This window comes from Anolis carolinensis, chromosome 6 (assembly GCF_035594765.1).
Source record: "Anolis carolinensis isolate JA03-04 chromosome 6, rAnoCar3.1.pri, whole genome shotgun sequence".
Lineage (NCBI taxonomy): Eukaryota > Metazoa > Chordata > Lepidosauria > Squamata > Dactyloidae > Anolis > Anolis carolinensis.
Genome location: NC_085846.1, coordinates 80,780,468 through 80,804,033, shown reverse-complemented (window position 1 = coordinate 80,804,033; position 23,566 = coordinate 80,780,468). Strand labels below are relative to the sequence as shown.

Here is a 23,566-nt window from a genome sequence, read left to right as displayed (position 1 = left end):
CAGAACACGTTTCAATAAGCCAAGGAATCTTTGCCAAATAGCTTTCCAGTAGCAGCTTACAATGATTGAAATATATATCAGTACAGCCAAGATTGTTAGTAAGCTAAGAAATGAATCAATTTTCATGACACCATTTCATGGCTCCTTAAGATTGCAGTTTTTAATGCAACAGTTTGCTAGGCATTCAAGCAAATGATGAAATCTATCAAAACAATTCAAAAGATAATACACTCAGTTGGTACTACCAAAACATCATAAAAACACAGATCTTTTTGACTTACTCATATTCAAAATCAAAATTAATACATTTATAAATTATGTAGGTATTTGAAGCTTATATCAAAACCGTCTGACTTCCCTTAGATCAATATACTAAATCAATACACTAACTTTAAGCAACAAAAACTATATTCTCACCACTAAGCCGGCGAAGTCAGCTTGTTCCTTTTCTAGCCTGATCACACACTGGCTACCTAAAGAACTAATTGAATGTTCTGGCAAACAACTATCTCTTTAAGTATCATCAGAAGGCAGCAGCAAAAATATGCAAAATACCAGCTAATTTATATTCCGTATCAGTGGCACTCCCTCTTGTGGCTGATACTTACCCTTTGATTTCTATTTTAAATCTCAAAATGTAGGAACAAATGGAACTTTTACATTTTGTAAAAAATGCACTATCATTGTGAAGAGGTTATTTTAATGGAAAAAAACAGATTTAACAAAAACAGAAAACTGTAGTAACACAACTTCGTGACTATCACTGCCATCTTCGCCACTCTTTCAAATATTGCATTTATTTACCCTTTCTACTAGGTATTTATCTGTGTGAGTCATGCCTACAGATAGAGAAGTTACTTTTTTGGAGGACACCTATCAGAATTTACCATCCAACATAGTTACTGGCCATGATGTCTGGAAGATGTGGGGAGATGGAGCCAAAAAAGTATTTTTCTATACTCCAGTCTTAACTTGTCTTTGCACACATTTCCAAATAATCTTGTTGAAATCAAAGGATTTTGACAACAACAACATGAAGCTCTGCAGATGGTATCTCAAAAGAGAGAAAACTGGTTTTAACACCTTTATCACAAAAAGACAAACTGCTCTAATTACTGGAGATATTATATGACACCACTTCCAATCTGTTCAGGATGGCTATAGATAGGTTTTTTAAAAGGAAGCTTTCCAGTTTTATCTGGAAAAACATAGGATGTTCACTTCCAACTAAAAATATTTCCAGGAAACACTAGGCAATATCTAGAACTTTTCATTCCCACTACCCATATTAATCTAAACCAGTGGTTCCCAACCTGTGGTCCATGGACCACCAGCGGTCCCCAAGAACTAAAATATGGTCCACGGCCTAACTGTTACTACATCATTGTAATGAGAGTAACTGGTCTCGCGAAACCCTCTTATAGTGCCAAGACAATGGGGAGGGGAGAGGCTAACTACCCACAAAAGGTGTTTTAACAAGCCTCCTGACTGCTGCTTCTCCTCCTGCCCCTGTGGCGCCTGGAAGTGGGGGAGGCTTGGTGTCTTTGTTTTTAGGTCTGGGTTATTTGGAGTGCTGATTCAGAAAATTGCATTGTATACACCACATCGGCTCTAGATTATTAAATATGGTTTTCTGTGGACAAGTAGCTGGCGACTACTGGATGGCATATGTTATGTATCAGAAACTAGAGCTAATGTGGTCTATCCAATACAATTTTCTGAATCAGCACCCCAAATAACCAAGCCAAATCTAAAGTTGACCCAAAACTGATGTGTGACCGTTTGATACTAATGTTGGAGAGTGGTCCCTGGATCGAAGTGGTCCCTTGAAAGTGGTCCCTGGTCAAAAAAGGTTGGGAACCACTGGTTTAAACTAACCTGGCATTTTCCAAAATTAAATATATTTGTATTTCTGCATGTTTGTACTATCATGGAAGCAGGAAAGGTAGCCATCACCAGTAATCACAGCTATTATTTCTATGTCAGATTCAACAGAGATCAAAATGAATTCTACCATGAGCAACTTTAGCCCCCCATGAAATCTTGGAGGGCTGCACCTCTCACTGTTCTAAATGTTGTAGAAATGTGCCCCATGTCATTGACCAAATATTTTGAGATGTTTCTGAAGAACATTTTTGATTTTAAAAAATTGCAAACATAGTTTTGATCCCTCCAACGTCCTGGGAGCTTCCAAATATGGTGGAAATGTCATTCACAACCCCTAGACTGCATTTGTGGGAACTGTGGAGCCAAAACTTGTTGGGATGTGTGGCTTTTTTTAACCATGGAGTGTCCTGGGAGCCACAAAAAGACACCAGGAATGCATCTAGTCATAAAAAGGTACAACCAAAGGGACTGGAAACTTTTGTGATACCCAGCAACTTTTTTCCTTTTGGACATACCACCAGTTTCTCCCATTAGTGCCTATCACTGAATTTAAATTTAGATGGTACCAATTGAAAGCATTCCTAAGAAAACACAACTATAGTACTTTTGCCCTTCCACAGCCCCATATGTTCCTCAAATATCCATACTGACTTCATCACATTCAAGGCAAAGCAGGTGAATATAGCACTGAATGAGACATGTAGAATAATCACAGGATGTCTTAATCTACACCTGTTGACAGACTCTATAACAGTGATTCTCAGCCTTCCTAATGCTGCGACCCCTTAATATAGTTCCTCATGTTGTGGTGACCCTCAAACATAACATTTTTGTTGCTACTTCATAACTGTCATTTTGCTACTGTCATGAATCGTAACATAAATATCTGATATGCAGGATATATTTTTATTCACTGGACCAAATTTGGCACAAATACCCAATATACCTAGATTTGAATACTAGTGGGGTTGGGAGAGGGATTGATTTCGTCATTTGGAGGTTGTAGTTGCTGGGATTTATAGTTCACTTACAACCAAAGAGCATTCTGAACTCCACCAACCAAACTTGGCACACAAACTCCCAATGACCAACAGAAAAACTGGAAGGGTTTGGTGGGCAGACCTTGAGTTTGGGAGTTGTAGTTCTTACATGGTTTTTTTTGCACTTATAAATAAGGCATGTGCTGTGCATGTAGGAATTTGTTCGTTTTTTTTTTTTCAACACCCTGAAGGGCCGTGGACCGGCCCTTTGCTTAAAAAGTTTGAGGACCCCTGGTTTAAAGGTACAGACAATGCAGTCACTGTTGCCCATTTTTGGTCTAAAACTATTTAGCTGCTTGTGATCCCTTTTTATGAGTTTTAAACTTATTTATCCAATCCTTTTGACACAAAATAAATAAATAAATCACATTCAAAACTACTATTTTAACCTGTTTTCCTTTTACTAGCAGCCTTCCACCACTATCTTAAGCCAGTCTGGAATTTTCTCTGTACCTTGTCAGACAGTGTTTACTAAAGCTTTCAGTGTTTTTTTGGACACATCATTTCTTTCTGTCACTTTTCGGTCAGTTTAACACAACATGTCTCACCTGTTACTTAACTGTGGTGCACATAATGTTTTTTAAAGAAGCGCAATAGCTGCCATTAATGAACCTAATGTGTCTGGTAGATAAATGACCTAGATGATATGAGTTGTCCAATCACCCATACTTAGATCAAGTATGAATTTTAAGACCCTCCATATTTTGTACTATAAGACCCAGCAATCCAGCAATGCTGAAAATTGATTTGAGTTCCAGTCCAACAAAATCTGGAAGGCAGCATGGTTCAACTAAAATACTGTGTTTTGGGCTTCAACTCACAAAAGCTCTGCTATCTTATCAAAAATCAGAGATTCTGGGACCTGACGTCGAAAATGCCTGGGAGATCAGAGTTTGGGAAACTGTGTTATTAAGTCTGTTAACAATGAGGATACACCTTCAACTACAGGTCTACTAAAGCACCATTGTAATCTCTCTCTGTCAGCAATGGTAAGATTTTTGTCCTCTTGCACAAACTTCAAGGAGCAAAGCAAGCAGTTTTTCCAACGTTATACAGAACAGAGTCAGACCTACAAAATGCATAATTTAACATCCCTGCTCCAGTTCTGCCTGATGTGACAAAAAATATAATTAAACCAATCTCAGAAAAACTGCTCAGAAAAACATATATAACACAATGAACGATACCTCTTTTTTGGGTTTTGTTCACAGACCTTAGCAGTATAGTGATTCTAGCAGTGGTGGAACTACACCATGAGTTATCATCGCTATTATTATTGTCATCATCACTTTTTTCCATAGCCAGTTACAATAAACCTAAGCTGTATCTATGCTATAAAATCACTGCATTTTGACACCACACTAATTGCCATTGCTCAATGGTATTGAATCATGGGAGCTGTAGTTTTACAAATCTTTAGCATTCTCTGGCAAAGAACGCTGGTTTCTCATCAAAGTACAATTCCCATACTTTTGTAGCATTAAGCCACGTCAGTTAAAGTGGTGTCAAAATGCATTGATTTTACAGTGTAGAAGCATCCCTAGCTAAAATTTATACCATAAAGAAATTAAAAATGTAATGGATCAATAAAATTTACACCAATTTAAATATATTAAAAAGAAATGGCAGTAGAGTACACTATGCAAGATCTGCGCCCCTTTAACGGTAAGTCTTCGAAGGTGAAAAATTCCATACCTGCCTGAAGAAAGATAGCAAAGAGTGTGGCAGTCTCTTCGCTCTGCAGCCTTTGGATCTAAATTGCAAAGTAGTCCCAGCCTATTTAAACAGGTTTTCTGCAGTAAGAGGAGCAGAAATGAGAAGGGAATACATTACTGTGACTCCAGAATTACTTCTGCTGGGTTCCACTGTTTCACTAGCAAAAGGTTAGCAACCCAAACCTGTTCCTAGAGCCAGAAAGCATCTAATGGTAGATCCCTGGCAACCAGGAAGAGTTCCCTGAATCCTTCTTGTAGGTTTGTTTTAAGAAGATTATTTTCCATGTTAAACAGATAAATTGAAACTTTTTGAGTGAAACAACAGGATTGGATCTGGATGAGAACACTGTAAGATTTGTTTTTGCATCGGAAACATATGCCTGGCCTGAATGCCATTTTCCTTGCCCAATCCTCTATTCTGCACCAAGCTCCAGCTGGTAGAATTTAAGGGAGAATAAAGAAAAATTTGATCACATTGAGCCTGGTGTCCTTCTACCATTTAATCTAGAGTGAGTGTGGACAGCCGAGGCTGAACCTCTTCAAGTGAGACTACGCTACTGTGCATCTAGCAGATCGACACTATTATAATTGCCATGGTCAATGCTATCGTATACAATGCACTGTAGTTTTGTAAAGTCTTTAGGGGTTTTTTTTGCCAAATAGTGTGAGTGCCTCATCAAACTACAAATCCCAGGATTCCATAGCAATGAGTCATGGCAGTAAAAGTAGTATCAAACTGCATTCATTCTGCAGTATAGATGGGTACCTAGCATAATATAGGTTAAGATATCCAGGTCATGGAATTCAAGGGCAAAACCTAAAACTATAAATGATCCATTGTGATATCAGAAGAGGTGGATGCTGGTGTGGTTTCCAATGGGAAGCTCCCAGTGATGTCATAAAGCACAATAGCTTAGGAATAAAACACAGTAGCATACAGAGGTTGTTCCCAACCTTTTTTTTTTTACCAGGGACCACTTTGTCCAGGGACCACTCTCCAACATTAGTACCAAAAGGGTTACGAATCAGTTTTTGGTCAACTTTAGGTTCAGTTTGGTTATTTAGAGTGTTGATTCAGAAAACTGCATTGGATAGACCACATCAGCTCTAGTTTCTGAAACAGAACATATGCCGTCCAGTAGTCACCATCTACTTGCCCACAGAAAACCATATTTAATAATCTAGAGCCAATGTGGTGTATCCAATGCAATTTTCTGAATCAGCACCCCAAATAACCCCAGGAACAAGCCTAAAAACAGAGACACCAAGGCGCCACATGGAACGGCTCCACTCAGGGGCAGGAGGAGAAGCAGCAGTCAGGAGGCTTGTTGCACCTTTTGAGGCTAGTCAACATCTCCGCTCTTGACATCCCCGTTGCCCTGGCACTATAAGAGGGTTTTGCGAGACCAGTCACTCTTGTTGCAATCGTGTAAGTAACAGTGAGGCCATGGACCATATTTTCGTTCTTGGGGACCACTGGTGGTCCATGGACCACAGGCTGGGAAGCACTGGCGTACAGCATGCCATCGAAATAAGAAGCACCAAATTAGCCAATGAAAATATAGAAGGCGGGAAGAATGAGAGAGAGAGAGAGAGAGAGAGAGAGAGAGAGAGAGAGAGAGAGAGAGAGAGAGAGAGAGATTTCAAGGCATCACCCTTGCCCTGAGATTCTTCCTCTTTATCCACTGGACAGAAGAGTCCAATGAACTGTTTTTCAAATCCTGACAAGAAAAATCTGTCCTTCCTACAATACTTCATGGATTGAATGGGCATGGACGGAAAAGAAGGAGGAAGAAAGAGACAAAAAGGAGATGAGATTGGAAGAGAAAAAGGATGGTTTTATCCATATTTAGATCTGGCTCCTCTGATTAACTGTTTCAAACACAGATGACCTCCCTTCAGTGAAACCTGTCCTTCTGACAATGTTTTCAGGCATTGAACACTATCCTTTGACAGAGGTCAGAAATGGAAACAGAAAGAGAACTTTATAATATAAGCAGCTTTCAGAAAATTAGTCATGTTAATCTGCTTCAACATAAAAAGGGGCAGAAGGGGAAGACAATAAAAGGATTTTGCGGCACTTTTGAGACCAAAATAGAACATCTTTAAGGTGCCAGAAGACTGACTTTCTCTTTTCCTTCTTTTTATTCACATCATAAGGACAATTTTAAATTAAGGAGTGTGGCAATGAACTAGGCATGTGTTGCAAAGGAAGTCAGCTATGGGAAAAAGCTCATCCAGCAGACTTGTATACGTTTTGCATAAGAGTCATTTCCCCTTGCCAGTGCTATTATTAAGTTGCCAGAGAGGCAGATTTAGAGAAGTTTAGCAATGGCACTTCTCCTTTGCGAATCTCGACCTGTTCACGAGGGGGAGAAAGCTGGAGTTACTAAACGTTTGCCGGAGTAAAACAGGCTTAGACCTGTCCTTTTAACAGAGCCAATACTTACCTAGTAGACTTGTTTCAGAATAAGGACTACTACGAACATAATTATCATGAAGAACAAGCAAGAGCATGTCTAAAAACCTGATGTGTGTTCTACCTTCAATGCCCTGCACAGTTGCACCTCCATATCCACAGATTCAATCATCCACAGTTTGAAAATGTGTGTGTGTATGTGTGTGTGTATATATATATATATTTAAATCCAAAAAGCCAATGTTGACTTTGCCTTTTATTACATCATTTCGTATATATAGTGGGACTTGAGCATACATGGATTTTGGTCTCCAAGAGGGTCTTGGAAGCAAACTCCAGTAGATACAAAGGGCCCATTGTATCATGACCATTATTAACTTGAGACCTAGTTCACATTTACACTGTAGAATTAATGCAGTTTGATGCCACTTTAACTGCCATTCTGGGAGATATATTTTGAGGAGGCCCCAAAAGTCTTGGGCAGAGGAGGTCAAAGACCTTGTTTACAACTCGTAGGAATCCACAGAATTGACCTATGGCCATTACTACATAACGTTATGTAGTAATTACTACAAATTGGTACTAAATTTACAAATTTAGCACCAAAAACATTGCAATGTACTGAAAACATTGACTACAAAAACATTGCCTACTAGAAATTGACTACAAAGGAAGATAGAATTGCAGAAAATGAACTTACAGTAACAACATTGTTGGAAGTTAAATCTGTAAAAAGTTCAGTCCTTGCTGTCTAGAAAAACAGCTGTGGATCCGGGCGGGAGGCAGATTGCGTTGGATAATCCAGAACATTGGATAAGCAAGACTCTACTGTACTGGCAAAACTACCTTGAATTAACCCGGAAAATAAGGTTGAGAGGAGACATAATCATCATGTTTAAATATTTGAAAGGCTGCCATAAGGAAGAAGGAGTAAGCTTGTTTTCGGCTGCCCTGGAGACTACAATTTATTCCAATTACAGGAAAGGAGATTCCACCTGAACATTAGGAAGAACTTCCTGACAGTGAAAACTGTTCAGCAGTGTAATAAGTGCAATGCATGTGAAGATGGTTTGGGGGACACTTCTTCTTAAAAATACACTAGTGGTCTTTAATTGGCAAATGTTTGCTCAAACAAATCTTAGAAATGCCACAATACAGCATGGCTACTGGTCCTCTAGCAGTTGTAGTACAAAAAGTTTTTTTATCATGTCAGAAGTGAATTGAGACAAGTTGCCTCTGATGTGAGAGAATCAGCTGTCTATAGAGACGATGCCCAGGGGATGCCCGGCTGTGTTACCATCCTACTGGATGGCTTCTCTCTTGTCTCCGTATGGGAAGCTAGAGCTGACAGATGGGCCTTCACCCCATCTGGCGGATTCGAACCTTCAACCTTCAGGTCAACAGCTCTGCCGGCACAAGGGTTTAACCCAGTGGTTCTCACCCTGTGGGTCTCCAGGTGTTTTGGCCTACAACTCCCAAAAATCCCAGCCAGTTTACCAGCTGTTAGGATTCTGGGAACTGAAGGCCAAAACATCTGGGGACCCACAGGTTGAGAACCACTGGTTTAATCCATTGCACCACCGTAGTTTTTCCATGTTCACTCTTGTGTTCCTGTGTACAATCAGTCAGGACATTGGTAGAGATATTTTCTAATTGGAATGGCCAAAATTCTGAGCGGTGGTATAGGGTGTGAACAGACATGGGGTACATCTGCACTGTAGAATGAATGCAGTTTGACATTACTTTAACTGCCATGGCTCAATGCTATGGAATCGCAGGAGCTGTAGTTTTACAAGGTCTGTAAAATGAGTGCTGGACCCTCACCAAACTATAACTCCCATGATTCCCATGGGAGCCCCTGGTGCACTTAATGCACAATGGTTGTGCATTTACGCAAATCAGTTCTAATTTGCCAAATAGTCACTGTAGAATGTTTTTATGTTGAATGTTTTTATATTGTGGAATGATATTTTAAATTGTAAGTCGCTCGGAGCACTCTGGTGGAGAGCGACTGATTAAGAAATAAAGTGAAGTGAAGTGGTGGCGCAGCAGGTAAAACCCACTGAGCTGCCAAACTTGCTGACTGATAGGTCGGCGGTTCGAATCCGGGGAGCGGAGTGAGCTCCCGCTGTTAGCTCCAGCTTCTGCCAACCTAACAGTTCGAAAGCATGCAAATGTTGAGTAGATCAATAGGTACTGCTCCAACAGGAAGGTAACGGAGATCCAAGCAGTCATGCCAGCCACATCACCTTGGAGGTGTCTACGGACAACGACGACTCTTCGGCTTAGAAATGGAGATGAGCACCAACCCCCTAGACTTAATGTTAGGGGAAAACCTTTACTTTTAGCCTTGCCTGCCAATGAGTGCTGGACCCTCACCAAACTATAACTCCCATGGTTCAACAGCACTGTATCATGGCAGTTAAAGTAGTGTCAAAATGCATTGATTCGACAATAGTCAGGAATCAATGCACCCACCCAAATTTTCAGTGCAATCCAGGGAGACTAACCGCAGGGAGGCGGTCTTGCTTTGCTCTCCTTGCTCTTGAAATCCCCCTTTTAGCTTTTTTTTGCCGACCGAGGCAAGCAGCTCAGGCCGGGCCCAGCCACTGATTTACATAAGCAACAAAACAACACGACTCCAGGTTTGCAGCAGAACCGAGCAAAAGCAGAAAGTCGCCTAAATGGGGAACTCAGTGGAAACAAGCCATTGCAATGCACCAATTCCCGGCCTTACCTCCCAGGCGTCGGCAGATAAAACAGCCAGGCTCCACCAATGGCAATTCCGCCGCTTGGAAGGAAAGGCGGGGATAAAAGCAAAGACGGCCCTCCTCCTCCGCCTCTTTTTCTCCTCCTCCGGCTTCTTTTCCTCCTCCTCCTCCTGTCCTGTCGGGAAAAAGGATTGCTTCCTGTCCATCAAGCAATGTCTGCTGCCTCGGGTTAGCTTTAACTGCTGTCTTTTTCCCCCTTCTTTTCTGTGCGTTCATACAACTCATACTTTAGGAATCCCACCCAATTTCAAATTCGGCCCTGAATTCCTTCTGCACTCATATCCCCTTTGGCAGCCTTTTCTGCAACTAGAGGCACTTTAGTCTGAGAGGTGTGTATGTGTGTTTTTCCAGCTCGACCCCATGAATTTCTCAGCATTGCTTAGTGCATCCGCACTGTAGAATGAATGCAGTTTGACGCCACTTTAACTGCCATGGCTCAGCGCTATGGAATCCTGAGAATTGTAGTTCCAAAAGTCTTACTTTCTCTGCCAAAGAGTTCTGTGATAAAAAGGTAAAGGTTTCCCTTGACGTTAAGTCCAGTCATATCTCATCTCCATTTCTAAGCCGAAGAGCAGGCGTTGTCCGTAGACACCTGCAAGGTCATGTGGCCAGCATGATTGCATGGAGCGCCGTTGCCTTCCCGCCGGAGTGGTACCTATTGATCTACTCACATTGGCATGTTTTCAAATTGCTAGGTTGGCAGAAGCTGGAGCTAACCGCGGGCGCTCACTCCGCTCCCGGGATTTGAACCTGGGACCTTTCGGTCTGGTAGTTCAGCAGCGCAGTGCTTTAACACACTTCGCCATCGGGGCTCCTTGAGTTCTGTGATATGGCCTTATAAAAATGAAGTGTCTTGGGAGTTGTATAATTTATTTTTACAAATAACCGGGAAATTTTTAATGCTATCTGTTGTAAGTTATTAATTGTTGTATATGGGGTGTTCAAATTGGCATATGTTGTTTTAGTTGATTATGTATTTTGTGTGTTGATGTTTAAGTATCTGGGTTTTTTTACAAAAAAAACCCACCACTTTTGTACGCCACTTTGAATCCCACCCATGGGAAAAGGTGGGATAGAAATGAATAAATAATAATACAGTAGAGTCTCGCTTATCCAACATAAACGGGCCGGCAGAATGTTGGATAAGTGAATATGTTGGATAATAAGGAGGGATTAAGGAAAAGCCTATTAAACATCAAATTAGGTTATGATTTTACAAATTAAACACCAAAACATCATGTTATACAACGAATTTGACAGAAAAAGTAGTTCAATACGCAGTAATGCTATGGAGTAATTACTATATTTACGAATTTAGCACCAAAATATCACAATGTATTGAAAACACTGACTACATAAATGTGTTGGATAATCCAGAACGTTGGATAAGTGAGACTCTACTGTACATTTTCCATAATACCATAGCACAGAGCCATGGCAGTTAAAGTGGTGTCAAAACTGCATCAATTCTACAGTGCAGATGCACTTCTAGATAACAAATGCTCAGAGAGGATTTTGCCATTCTGAAAATATAGATTACAGTGCCTGGTAATCATTGGCAATCTCCCATCCAAGAGCTATATAAAGCTTTCCCTGCTTAGCATACAAGATCAGGTCTTTCACCTCCACTTATATTGGAAGTGCAGTGTTCCCTCACTTATCGCAGGATTTAGGTTCCAGGACAACCCGCAATAAGTAAAAATCCATGAAGTAGGGACACTGTATTTATTTTAATATTTATACATTATTTTAGTAGTCATACACTATTTTAAGTCTTTATCAACCAATCGTGTGTTGATAATTCGCCGCCTCCTCCTCCTGTTGCTACTTGAGCTCCTTTTCTCTCCCTTCGGCTTCTCCTTCCTCCCTTCCTTAGACTATAAATTGTATTTTTTATTATTTATAATAATCTTTTAGAGTTTATCGAAAAACCACGAAAAGTGAACTGCGAAGTAGTGAGGGAACACTGTATTTGTTTTAATACCTTTTAATGGGAATCAGTGTGAATTGGACAAGGGGCAGTTCTACGTTGACCATATACAGTAATGCAGTTCAATAATATAATAATAATAATAATAACAACAACAACAATGCTTTATTTATAGGTAAAGGTAAAGGTGACATTAAGTCTAGTTGTGTCCGACTCTGGGGGTTGGTGCTCATCTCAATTTCTAAGCCAAAGAGACAGTGTTGTGTGTAGATGCTTCTAAGGTCATGTGGCCGACACGACTGCATGGAGTGCCGTTACCTTCCCACCGTAGTGGTACCTATTGATCTACTCACATCTGCATGTTGTTGAACTGCTAGGTTGGCAGAAGCTGGGGCTAACAGCAGGAGCTCACCCTGCTTCCTGGATTCAAACTGCCGAATTTTCGGTGAGCAAGTTCAGCAGCTCAATGATTTAACCCGCTGCACCAGCGGGGGCTCTTGCTTTATTTATAATCCGCCCTATCTCCCTGAAGGGACTCAAGGCGGCTTCCAGCAATGTAAAACATAGTGGCAAACATTCAATGCCAAAAATAACATAAATCAAATCAAAAACAAACTCAATACAAATGATAAGAATCACAGCTTAAATAGACATGACATCAAACATTATACACAATTACAGCATATTAAATTATTTAAATCTCTTAAAATTTGACAAAATTATTAAAGCTGGGATTGTGTACAGCTAACAACAAAGGCGGATGTTCAGCAATTAGGTGAGGGTATATATAATGTAATTAGTCCTCTTCTCCATAGGCTAAAGTGCATAAATGTGTTTTCAAAAGCTTTTTGAAGGAGATGAGAGGGGGCCGTCTCTCAATGCTGTCTCCAGCACGGGGTATCATCAAAACACACTCACAATATGCGCTGCAGCATGCATCGAGCCAGAAACAATGTGTTAAAATACCAGAAAGTTTGGACAAGTCAAAAAGTGTGCTGTACTGGTCAGAGTGTATCCCATGCAGGGCTTGAAACCAGGATATATTCTGATTGTCTGCAGTGCATTAGCACTGCCGACTCAATGGCAACCCCATAAATTGATAGGGGGTTTCTCAGACAAGGAATATTCAGAGGTGGTTTGCCATTGCCTTCCTTTGAAATATTCCTTTGTAACCCCTCTCTAGACCTGGATCTGCTTAGCTTCCCGAACCAGACAGCATCTGGTTCCTTCAGGGTACGACAGATAGGATAATGGAACATTGGAAATCAATGTGCTATGCTGACAAACGGCTATCAATTCCTAAAGAAACCGTAGGTCAAAGTGACTTGTGCTTTGTGTGTTAAGTCAAAAATACCCTAATTATCACTCAGGTAAGACCATAACATTTCTCAGCAGGCAGCATTTTCGTGGTGCTAGACTCAAGCAAATCTAATTAAATCCTTTTAGATTTTTATATCAAAGTTTTCTTGTTAGGCTGTTGTATTACTTTTTTAAAAAAGGCATAGCTCCAGAATTCAAAACGCTTTATTGTTTACAGTCTGAAGGAAAGTTAAACTACCTGGAAGTCAAGCTAATTAAATTAATTGGGTCTAAGACCCCATCTACAATGCCATATAATGCATTTTGAATGGCCTTATATGGTCAATGTGAACTCATATAATGCCATTCAATGCAGTTAAACTGCATTATATTGAAGAGCCTAGGTTGAGAGGCCTCTTTTAAAAGCAACCATGTAATCCCAAGGCCAGTTTCCCAATGAGGCTCAGAGGCAAGGAGATGAAATACACGGATTTATTTGCAAATACGATCTGTAGGCAACTGCTCTGAAAGGAAAGCGACACAAATGAAGTTTCTAACAAGGTTCTTATAGGTTTTTACAAGTACACTTAGCACCTTTAAACATCCTGGTTCTCATGCCACTCCTTGCCTTTCATCTTGTCTCTATCTCTTTTCATCCTGCACATAGGCACTTTGATCAGATGCTTATCAAAACAGTTCAGGAAAGCAAATTTCCCCACAATTTCCCGATTACAGTCATTCAATCCAAATAGCGTTTGAACTTTGAGTTCTATTTGAACTTTCTTCCTTCCCTTTAATGTCTTATGCTTCCATTTTGCTGTGTTTTAATTTAGGAAGTTCTCCTTCTGTCCCCTTGTGTGCCTTGTCCATCTGGTGTTTTCTTGCTCTGCCTGTGTGAGCCTTCTTCCTGGCTTGATCTTCAATTGATTCCCTTTTAACACTAAAGACTAAGGCTATTTATTTAATCAAACTATTTTCCATACTATTGTTATTTATTAATCAAATTAAATCAGGTGTCCCTTGTCCCCTTCAGTATGAGTACACTAACCATATAAGGCAATTTCAGTGTAGATGGGCCTAAGGCTAGGATGGAGAGCCAATGTGGTATAGTGGTTTAAGGGTTGGACAACAACTCTGGAGATGAGGGTTCGGATTGCTGCTAAGCCATGGAAATCTACTTTGGGACCTTGGGCAAGTCAACACATTCTCATCCCCAGAGGATGGCAATGGCAATCCTATTTTGAAATAATCTTTCCAAGAAAACCCTGTGATAAGGTCATCTTGGAATTATCATGTCAGAAACGTTTTGATGTCACACAACAATATCAACAGCTAGACTTATCTGAAATTGAGAATATAGCTCATGTTCCTTTAACAGTTGTATGGAAAAGCACATTGTAGTGGCTGTGACTTCATGTAGGTTCCCTCCTTCATAAAATCATAGAGCTAGAAAGGACCAAAAGAGCCATCTACTTCAACTCTCTATCATGTCTACCATATTTTTATTTCTGATTAGATACACAAAGTTTTTCATTCTGTTCCAATGAAAGAAAATAGTTGTGACGGCGCGAGTGGCGCCATTTATATGTCAAACTATAAGTTTCAAGATTTGAATTGCTGTATCATGCCTGATTTTGCCCTTACCCTGTAAATGTAGTTGGATTGGTTATTTATATCTGTCAATCAATGTTGTTTGTACCTGTTACATTGCTCACTCAGCAAAACTTTTTGGCTCCACCTCTTCCTGGAGTAGGACTGTGTTTCCTCCTTTTCATTCCATCAGCAAGTTCTCTTATCGGATGGACGTGAAAGAGAGGCTTGGCTCAAAAAGCCCTTCAAAAGTTACCTCTCAGCACCAATTCTGAGGTTCTTACCCTTGGGACTCACACTTCATGTTCAGGGCCAACCTGAACAACGTTGAGGAGTCTCAAGCGCCTTCACATCAGTCCTTTGGCAACAGAGGAAGACTCTTGTCTTCAGATATAGGTCATTGGACTGAGGCTGAGTTTGCTCCGGCATTCACAGCCAGAGAAAGAGGGATCTGGACAAGCTTCATGGACTTAAACAATCAAAGACTGTAATGTATATTTTCTTTTACCCCCTTTGTGAAGAATAAACCCAGTTTTTGAGTTAACTACAGTGTTTTGGTCCTTGGGAGTTCCAGTTTCCCTAAAGGAGGGCAAGAAGCAATCCCCTGGGGAAAGATCACGTCCATGCCTCTTTCACTAAGAGTTTATAGCCCCAGGCACGACGGCACAATAGTGTTCTTCCAATATAAGAGGTACATGTAGTGGTAAGCTCAGATATGCTGAGTACACATTTTTACCCCTGGTAAATACACAGATGAAACAAGTAAGTATGCTTTTACTAGTGAATGGTTACAACTGGCTGAATTGCTAAGAGAAGTACCATGTGCATTTTTCCATGCTATTGATTTACAGCTGTTTAATAGATCACCTCTCTCTGTCTTAGATCAATAGTAACTGTGCTCCTGGTATGCCTCCATGCTGTATGTCAGCATTTTTCTTATTCACGTGAGAATCTTCTCTCCTTCCAAGTGAATTAGTTTCCTGATTTGTCTTAACCATTCACTGTTTTCTTGCTTTCTTTTCCGGCTTCATACCATTTTTTTTTACGAGAAACGAAAACCTTTAGAAATTATTCATAGTTGGATAAATTCCATGTTTTCCCCCCACAATGCTCTAATGAAATAGCACTAAGGCCCCATCTACACTGTCATATAGTGCAGTTTAGCTGCACTGAACTGGATTATAAGAGTTTACACTGCCTTATGAGGCAGTTCAATGCATTTAGACGGCATTAAATTGCAGTGTAGATGGGGCCAAAGGCACTGGGTGAAATTTAAAAAGCAAGCATGTACTTGTTGCTGTGACCAAGGACAAGAGCTAACATGTTACTTTACATGGGCTCCACTGAAACGTGAACCTGTTGTCTGAAATCTCGGGGTCCATTTCCCAGTGTATTGGGTCCAAACAATTCCAATGGAGACATGTAGAGATTCAGAGCAAGATAAGAGGCCATTTATTACTTCATTCGCCAAAGAAGGATAGCAAGGGAAGAAATCCCAAATCTGACATAACCTGAGGACATTTTATAGATATTGGAAAGGCCATTTGCTGTGATTGGTACAAATCATGATCTCATTAAGTCTCATTGGTTCAAAAGTACATTTGTGTTTGCAAACTTTACATCTTGTGATTGGTGTACAGTTTGGCAGGAAATTTAATAAACCTTTTTTATTGGAGAAATTCTGGAGACAGTTTTCTGTATTTACCTCACCCCTTTCTACCTGCAGGATCTCATCAGCCTCAAATGGGATTACACTGGGGAAATAATGTTGATTGGTATCAACCCACAGAGAGGAAGGTTTCCTTGTTTGAAAAATGGAAGGTTGTTACGGGATGCTGGGTTCGGAGAAAACTCCATTGTGTTGTGCATGGGATTGGGTCACTCCCAGTGCATATCTACATAATCGCTGCTGCTGCTGCTGCTGCTGCTGCTGCTGCTGGTGTTAGCTGCACCTTTCTGTGAATTCATCAGGAAAGAAAAACAGGGTTGTCAGATGATCCAAAACAATGCACTTGTTTCCTCGAGACTGGAAGATATGTTTTTTTGTTGTTGTTGTTGTTTTTTGCATGGCGCACTGATGCCCCTTATCTGTTTTGAACTGGATTATGTGGCAGTGTAGACTCATATAATCCATTTACAAGCGGATAATGTGGATTATCCGCTTTGATAATCTGAATTATATCGCAGTGTAAAAGAGGCCTAAGAGTTCATAGTCGGAGCCCAAAAGAAAGAGGAAAAGCTCATGCTCAAACAACAAAGTATCCCTGCAGTAGAGATCAAGATAATGTTAATCCAGGCTGGGAATCCGATAGCCATATAGTTTCTTAAGGTCAAGAAGTCACAAGGGTACAAAAACTCAACACCATGCATGAAATTAGAGCAGTGAGCTGAGAACTGTCTTCCCTCCTAACCACAACATGTATACAGTATATGTTGGAAATTAAAACCTTCTTTAAGCCTCCTCTAGATATTGGTTTATCTATAATCTTGTTGCTTACTTATTGTATGCATGTTCTGAAATGCAGCTTTCTTTACTTGCTCTATGTTTTTCCTGAGAAGTTGTGGGATGGGCTGCAGGCACTTTGGGACAAGCACAGACTTTAGATTTTGGAACTGCTCAGATAGACTTGCAAATACTTGCTGTTAATTATAAAAGAGATGTCCTGACCAGATGGTACAAAAACTATCTCAAACATATCTGCAACTGACTGATAAGCTGTGTACCTGTGTATGCTGAACACATGAAGGTTGTGAGTAAACCAAATATGTTATTTTTTTTACCATCGTCTGTTTTGTCTCTGGAATGATTACTATAAAACAAGAAGCTCTATGGGAGAATAGATATATACTCTTGCCTTTCACCACATTATTGTTAAGTGTAACACTCACACACATATATATATTTGGGCATTGGAAAACACTTCTGAAGAACTGCTATTTTTATGCACTGGCATATTCTTTGTTTCCTAACAGATCAGAGACAACAGGTCATTCAGTCTAACAACTGAAGCTATTTGCCTTGAATTCAGTCTAACAACTGAAGCTAATTGCCTTGCATATGGTAATTACATTTGGTTGTATACCACTTGAGAAGATTCTACTCAAACAAGTTTTTGGCTCTCCTCCAAAAGGTTATGATCTCTAAAAGGTCATGCCTTTCTAAAGGTTTATGAATACAATTTTCTTAGAGTATACAGATATATGGTGCTTTAGGACATAAAAATAAACCATGTTGAGATTCCAACCATGTTTTAAAACAAAATTTAAGAGACAAATAGCTGCTCACCTATGATCAGGCTAGGTCAGAGACAAAGGAACTGATTAAAAACTGGGTATTCTTTTCAGAATGGATTCACAATAATAAGGCAAAAGGTTTGGATAATTTATTTCATACAGCAATAGAAATTACTTAGTTTAGAATATAGCTTTTCTTTTGGTAGATTATAACTTTAACTACTGCCTGGGATATAAACTTGTAATTCTTTAATTCTTTCCTAGTATAGAGGTAATAATGGCAAAAGTAACTTTTGGCCAGTAGTTCTTAATAGTATAGGTATCCCGCTAATCTCTAATCCAAAAACAATTTGTGAGATGGCACACTAATACAACACTATAAATCCATGGACATTCATAATGGATGCAGTAAGATAATTATTTGCACTCTGACCTTGTAGTGTTGTTCTCTTGTTTTTGTTTTTTGTTTTTGCCTGCTTGCTATCATTACACAAATATATGCAGTCTTTTTCTCATCTCAAGATAACCAATATTTGTCTTGTTATGATATTACATTAATTAAATGAAATTCTCATCCCTACCTTTCACCACATTACTGTTCAGTGCAACACAGTACTTTTCAGTTCCTTGAAAGGCAGCACATCAAGGTGCGGATCAAATTCAAATTATTCACTGGACTCTAGATGTCATCTTCATTACTCTCTTTGTAGGAGAAATATAATTTCCATAGCACTTGTGGGCAAAAATCAAGGCTTTTTATCCAGAAGGATTTCCATCACATTATTCTCCAATTATGATCTGCACGCCGACAGATGTACTGTTCCCATTTCTCCTTCCAGACATTATAGCAGCTGTCACACATCTGTATTCCACAGCCTGATATGTCATTTAGAGGATGGGTAAATTATCAACACAGTCTCAGAGGTTCTCCCGCATTAGCAGACAAGACTGTTATCTCCTTTGTGTGCAGTTATGTTTCAAGGCTTCAGCTAAATAATCCATAGAATTTGCAGCTGACCAGAAATCGTTCAATTAGCGGAATGTCGTAAGGGGAAATCTCATTTACACTTCAGGCCAATATTAATGCTTATCATTCCATATTCTAAATATGTCAAAACCCCTAATAAATAATCCAAAGAAGTGTCTGCTCTGATGCAATGTCAAAGATAAACACAGTCAAATTGCTATAAATAAAACCTGTTTGTCCCATGACAACTCTCTCTTAATAACACAAAAATCCATTCCAGCAGCCTCAAGCATTCTGTGTTCCCAAGCACAAATTGATACACACTTTGCATAGCTATTTCACATTAGCATTGTATTACTAAATGATCATTTAATTTCCACCTATTAACCGCACAGACTAGATACCGTAACTTTGGACAACCACACCACAGAAGACATGTGACCATAAAGATCCAAGGGAAATGAAATATTGGCAGATTTTTATTTAAACCTGACTTCACACAGATGATTCCAGAGAGAAAACATGGACTGAAAAAGGAGGTCATCTTAGTGTGCATCTATATTGTAGAATGAATGCAACTTGACACCACTTTAACTGCCATAGCTCAATGCTATGAGATCCTGGGAGTTGTAGTTTGTTGAAGCATCAACACTTTTTGCCAGAGAAGGCTGAATACCTTGTGAAACTACAGTTCTTGTGATCCCATAGCATTGAGCATGGATGTCAAACTGATGTAAAACTGCATGAATTATACTGTGTAGATGCACCCTATGTCACTACAGTAGAGTCTCACTTATCCAAGCTAAACGGGCTGGCAGAACCTTGGATAAGCAAATATCTTGGATAATAAGGAGGGATTAAGGAAAAGCCTATTAAACATCAAATTAGGTTATGATTTTACAAATTAAGCACCAAAACATCATGTTATACAAAAAAAATTGACAGAAAAAGTAGTTCAATACGCAGTAATATTATATGTTATATTGTAATTACTGTATTTACGAATTTAGCACCAAAATATCACAATATATTGAAAACGTTGACTACAAAAATGCATTGGATAATCCAGAACCTTGGATAAGCGAGTCTTGGATAAGTGAGACTCTACTGTATTTGTGTCACGATTTGTGTCCAGTTTAATTGAGGAATCCCCATACCAAGACATAAAATAGCATGCTCTGAGTTCTTGTTCAAACATTATAACATTTCAATATGGAAAGGCATTTAATGTCTTGCGTGTAAGTCAGTTTTGTATGACATACCGTAATTTGAATACATGCTCTTCTTATTGAATACATATGCTATAGAAAGTTGTCAACAGCTGGACATTTCCGAACACATTTACACCACTTGTTATGTTTCTTCACATCAACCCCACTTATGGTGCCCCTATAATTGGGTTAGTTTTTGTTTTGTTTTGTTTTGGTAACATTTATTTAAAAGAGGTTGTTGCAATGGCATGGACAGAAATTTGAGCTCATACCTCTTAAAGTCATTGTCCCCACAAACAAAAAGTAATCTGAAGCTTTCCACATAGGCCCAATCTACACGTGGAATACAGATTAACTGGATAATATGGCAGGGTAGGCTCATATAATCTGGTTCAAAGCATATAATGTGTATTATCTGTTTTGATAATCTGGACTATATAGCAGTGTAGAAGGGGCCTTAGAAGAAAATAATAACATATACACTTATTTTAATCTAGGATTCATGCAAGATGAAGCCATGTGGTCACCATGATATTTATAGACCCTTTGGTTTCGGCTGAGCTCATAACCTGTTCATTTTATTTACACACAGATGCTTGTTTACAGCCTTTTTGGCATACCTTTAATCCCTTTTAGTGTATAATTTAAAATGCAATTTCGAAAGTACCGGTCCAATGTGGAGGCCATTGAAGCAGCCACCTCGGGCACACGTCAAGGGAGGGCGCTGTCAAGGCCTCGACAATGGCCCCGTGTAAATTTACTGAGGAGAGAGGAGGCAGTGGCGGTGACCATTGCCTCCCTCCTTGGCGAAGAGCTAGGCCTCAGATAGGCCTTCCGCGTTCGCCAAGTAGGAGGGTGATGGTCCCTGCTGCCACCTCTGCCCTTGGCGAACGGGGAAGGCCTACGGAGGCCTAGCTATTCTCGCAAGGACTCACGAGACCTCACGAGAATAGCTAGGCCTCAGTAGGCCTTCCCCGTTCGCCAAGGGCGGCGGCAGGACCATTGTCTCCACCTCGGCGAAGGCCTCAACTTTCGCCGAGGAGGGAGGCAATGGTCCCTGCTGCTGCCTCTGCCCCCAGCGAACGTGGAAGGCTTCATATGAGGCCTAGCTCTTCTTGCGAGGACTCACGAGACTTCTCTCTATTAACTGGCTAGAGAGTTAAGATCTGCTGGGGAGGCCTTGCTCTTGATCCCACTCCCTTTGCAAGTGAGACTAGTGGGACAAGGGATAGGGCCTTCTCAGTGGTGGCCCCTTGGTTATGGAACTCCCTCCCCAATTGAGAGGGACATGATTTAAATACAAATTTTCAAATGATTACAAGTCCCATATGTCCTGATTCAGAGCCCTTGCTAACCAAAACTTGCTGATGCTTAGAGAAAATAGCTCCAACAGGAAAATGACTGTTCTCTGTGTTCTAAAGGTTGAAACTAGCCAGCACTCCCCAGTACTCCCTAATTTCTCACACGCTTGCAATGAAACAAACAAGTAGATAAAACCTGGCCCGGAAAGTATAGCTCAGGGACAATAAAACATAAGAAGCTATTGTCTTGCTTCTTAGAGCTGAAGAAACCAATAAGAATGCATGTTAGAAAATATGTTTATAACGTAATCAATTGTTAATCCAAAGAGATGATTGATTTGTGAAAACCAATAATATGTTTCTACTTTCTGTAATGATTATAAAAAGTCTTGCAACCATTTTGAAGGCGCGACAAATCCTTTGAATGCATTCCTGTATGCTATTTGTCGTCATTGCTAAACTCGCAATAAACAGCTTCTGCAGTTTGAAGATTCAACTTTTGGTGGGTTTTTTTTTCCTAACCTTGCCCTCAACACCTGAAAGGGGCCTGCTGCCTGCAGAAGAGATTGTGGGAGTACAACTGCGTTCATTGCCCCTTCACAATGATATTAGATTGGCCCCATCTCTCCTGGTTTTCAGGAAAAAAAGTGGAGACCTGGCTATGGAATCAGGCGTTCAGCGAGTAGTACAATACAGAATTGTACAAAATAAAAAAATAAAAAATATGACACGTGCGAAGAAGCCAGAATGGATGTCCAAAGAACTTCTAACCGGGCTAAGATTCAAAAGAGACATGCACAAGAAGTGGAAAAGGGGAGAAATCACTAAAGAAGAATTCAAATGTATAGCCAACTCCTGTAGGGAAAAGGTTCGCAAGGCTAAAGCGCAAAATGAGCTCAGGCTTGCCAGGGACATTAAAAACAACAAAAAAGGCTTTTTTGCTTACGTTGGTAGAAAAAGGAAGAAAAAGGAGGCGATAGGGCCTCTGCAAGGAGAAGATGGGGTGATGGCGACAGGGGACAGAGAAAAGGCAGAACTGTTCAATGCCTTCTTTGCCTCGGTCTTCTCACAAAAAGAAAGCCATCTTCAACCTCAGCAACATGGAATGGATGAAGGATTGGGGGAAATCCAACCCCAAATAGGGAAACAAGTTGTCCAGGAACACCTGGCCGCTCTAAACTAATTCAAGTCACCAGGGCCAGATTAACTACATCCAAGAGTACTTAAGGAACTAGCGGAAGTTATTTCAGAACCACTGGCAATCATATTTGAGAGTTCTTGGAGAACGGGAGAAGTCCCAGAAGATTGGAGGAGGGCAAATGTGATCCCTATCTTCAAGAAGGGAAAAAAGAACGACCCAAACAATTACCATCCGGTCAGCCTCACATCGATACCAGGCAAAATTCTGGAAAAGATCATTAAGGAAGTGGCCTGCAAACACTTAGAAACAGATGCAGTCATTGCTAATAGTCAACACGGATTTACCAAAAACAAGTCATGCCAGACTAATCTGATGTCTTTTTTCGACAGAGTTACGAGTTGGGTCGATACAGGGAATGCTGTGGATGTAGCGTACCTGGATTTCAGTAAGGCCTTCGACAAAGTCCCCCACGACCTTCTGGCAAGGAAACTAGTAAAATGTGGGCTAGACAAAACTACGGTTAGGTGGATCTGTAATTGGCTAAGTAAACGAACCCAAAGGGTGCTCACCAATGCGTCGTCTTCATCTTGGAAAGAAGTCACGAGTGGAGTGCCGCAGGGCTCCGTCCTGGGCCCGGTTCTGTTCAACATCTTTATTAACGACTTAGACGAAGGGTTAGAAGGCACGATCATCAAGTTTGCAGATGACACCAAACTGGGAGGGATAGCGAACACTCCAGAAGACAGGAGCAGAATTCAAAACGATCTTGACAGACTAGAGAGAGGGGCCGAAACTAACAAAATGAAGTTCAACAGGGACAAATGCAAGATACTTCACTTCGGCAGAAAAAATGGAATGCAAAGATACAGAATGGGGGACGCCTGGCTAGACAGCAGTACATGTGAAAAAGATATTGGAGTCCTTGTGGACAACAAGTTAAACATGAGCCAACAATGTGATGTGGCTGCTAAGAAAGCCAACGGGATTCTGGCCTGCATCAATAGGGGAATAGCGTCTAGATCCAGGGAAGTCATGCTCCCCCTCTATTCTGCCTTGGTCAG

General features: G+C 40.3%; 1 protein-coding gene and 1 long non-coding RNA gene across 4 annotated transcripts in view; one reads left to right on the top strand and one right to left on the bottom strand.

The window, feature by feature from the left end:
* cpvl (carboxypeptidase vitellogenic like) overlaps nt 1-9,993 on the bottom strand; it is a 37,050-nt gene extending 27,057 nt beyond the window's left edge. Inside the window, exons 1-2 of one of the 3 annotated variants that reach the window (XM_008117030.3) lie at nt 9,799-9,993; nt 4,623-4,720 (exon numbers count right to left, since the gene is read on the bottom strand). In XM_008117030.3, the coding sequence (XP_008115237.1) occupies nt 4,623-4,720; nt 9,799-9,978 (278 nt within the window). In that variant the 5' untranslated portion in view covers nt 9,979-9,993. Of the gene's footprint in view, nt 1-417; nt 540-4,622; nt 4,721-9,798 lie in introns of those variants that run through there. The other 2 variants (XM_008117031.2, XM_003224920.4) reach the window with 2 other exon arrangements.
* Nucleotides 9,925-21,853, top strand: LOC134299932 (uncharacterized). Its single transcript, XR_010007175.1, has 2 exons — nt 9,925-10,000; nt 16,378-21,853. It is a non-coding gene; the product is annotated as an uncharacterized LOC134299932 (long non-coding RNA).
* The last annotated feature ends 1,713 nt before the right edge of the window (nt 21,854-23,566 follow it).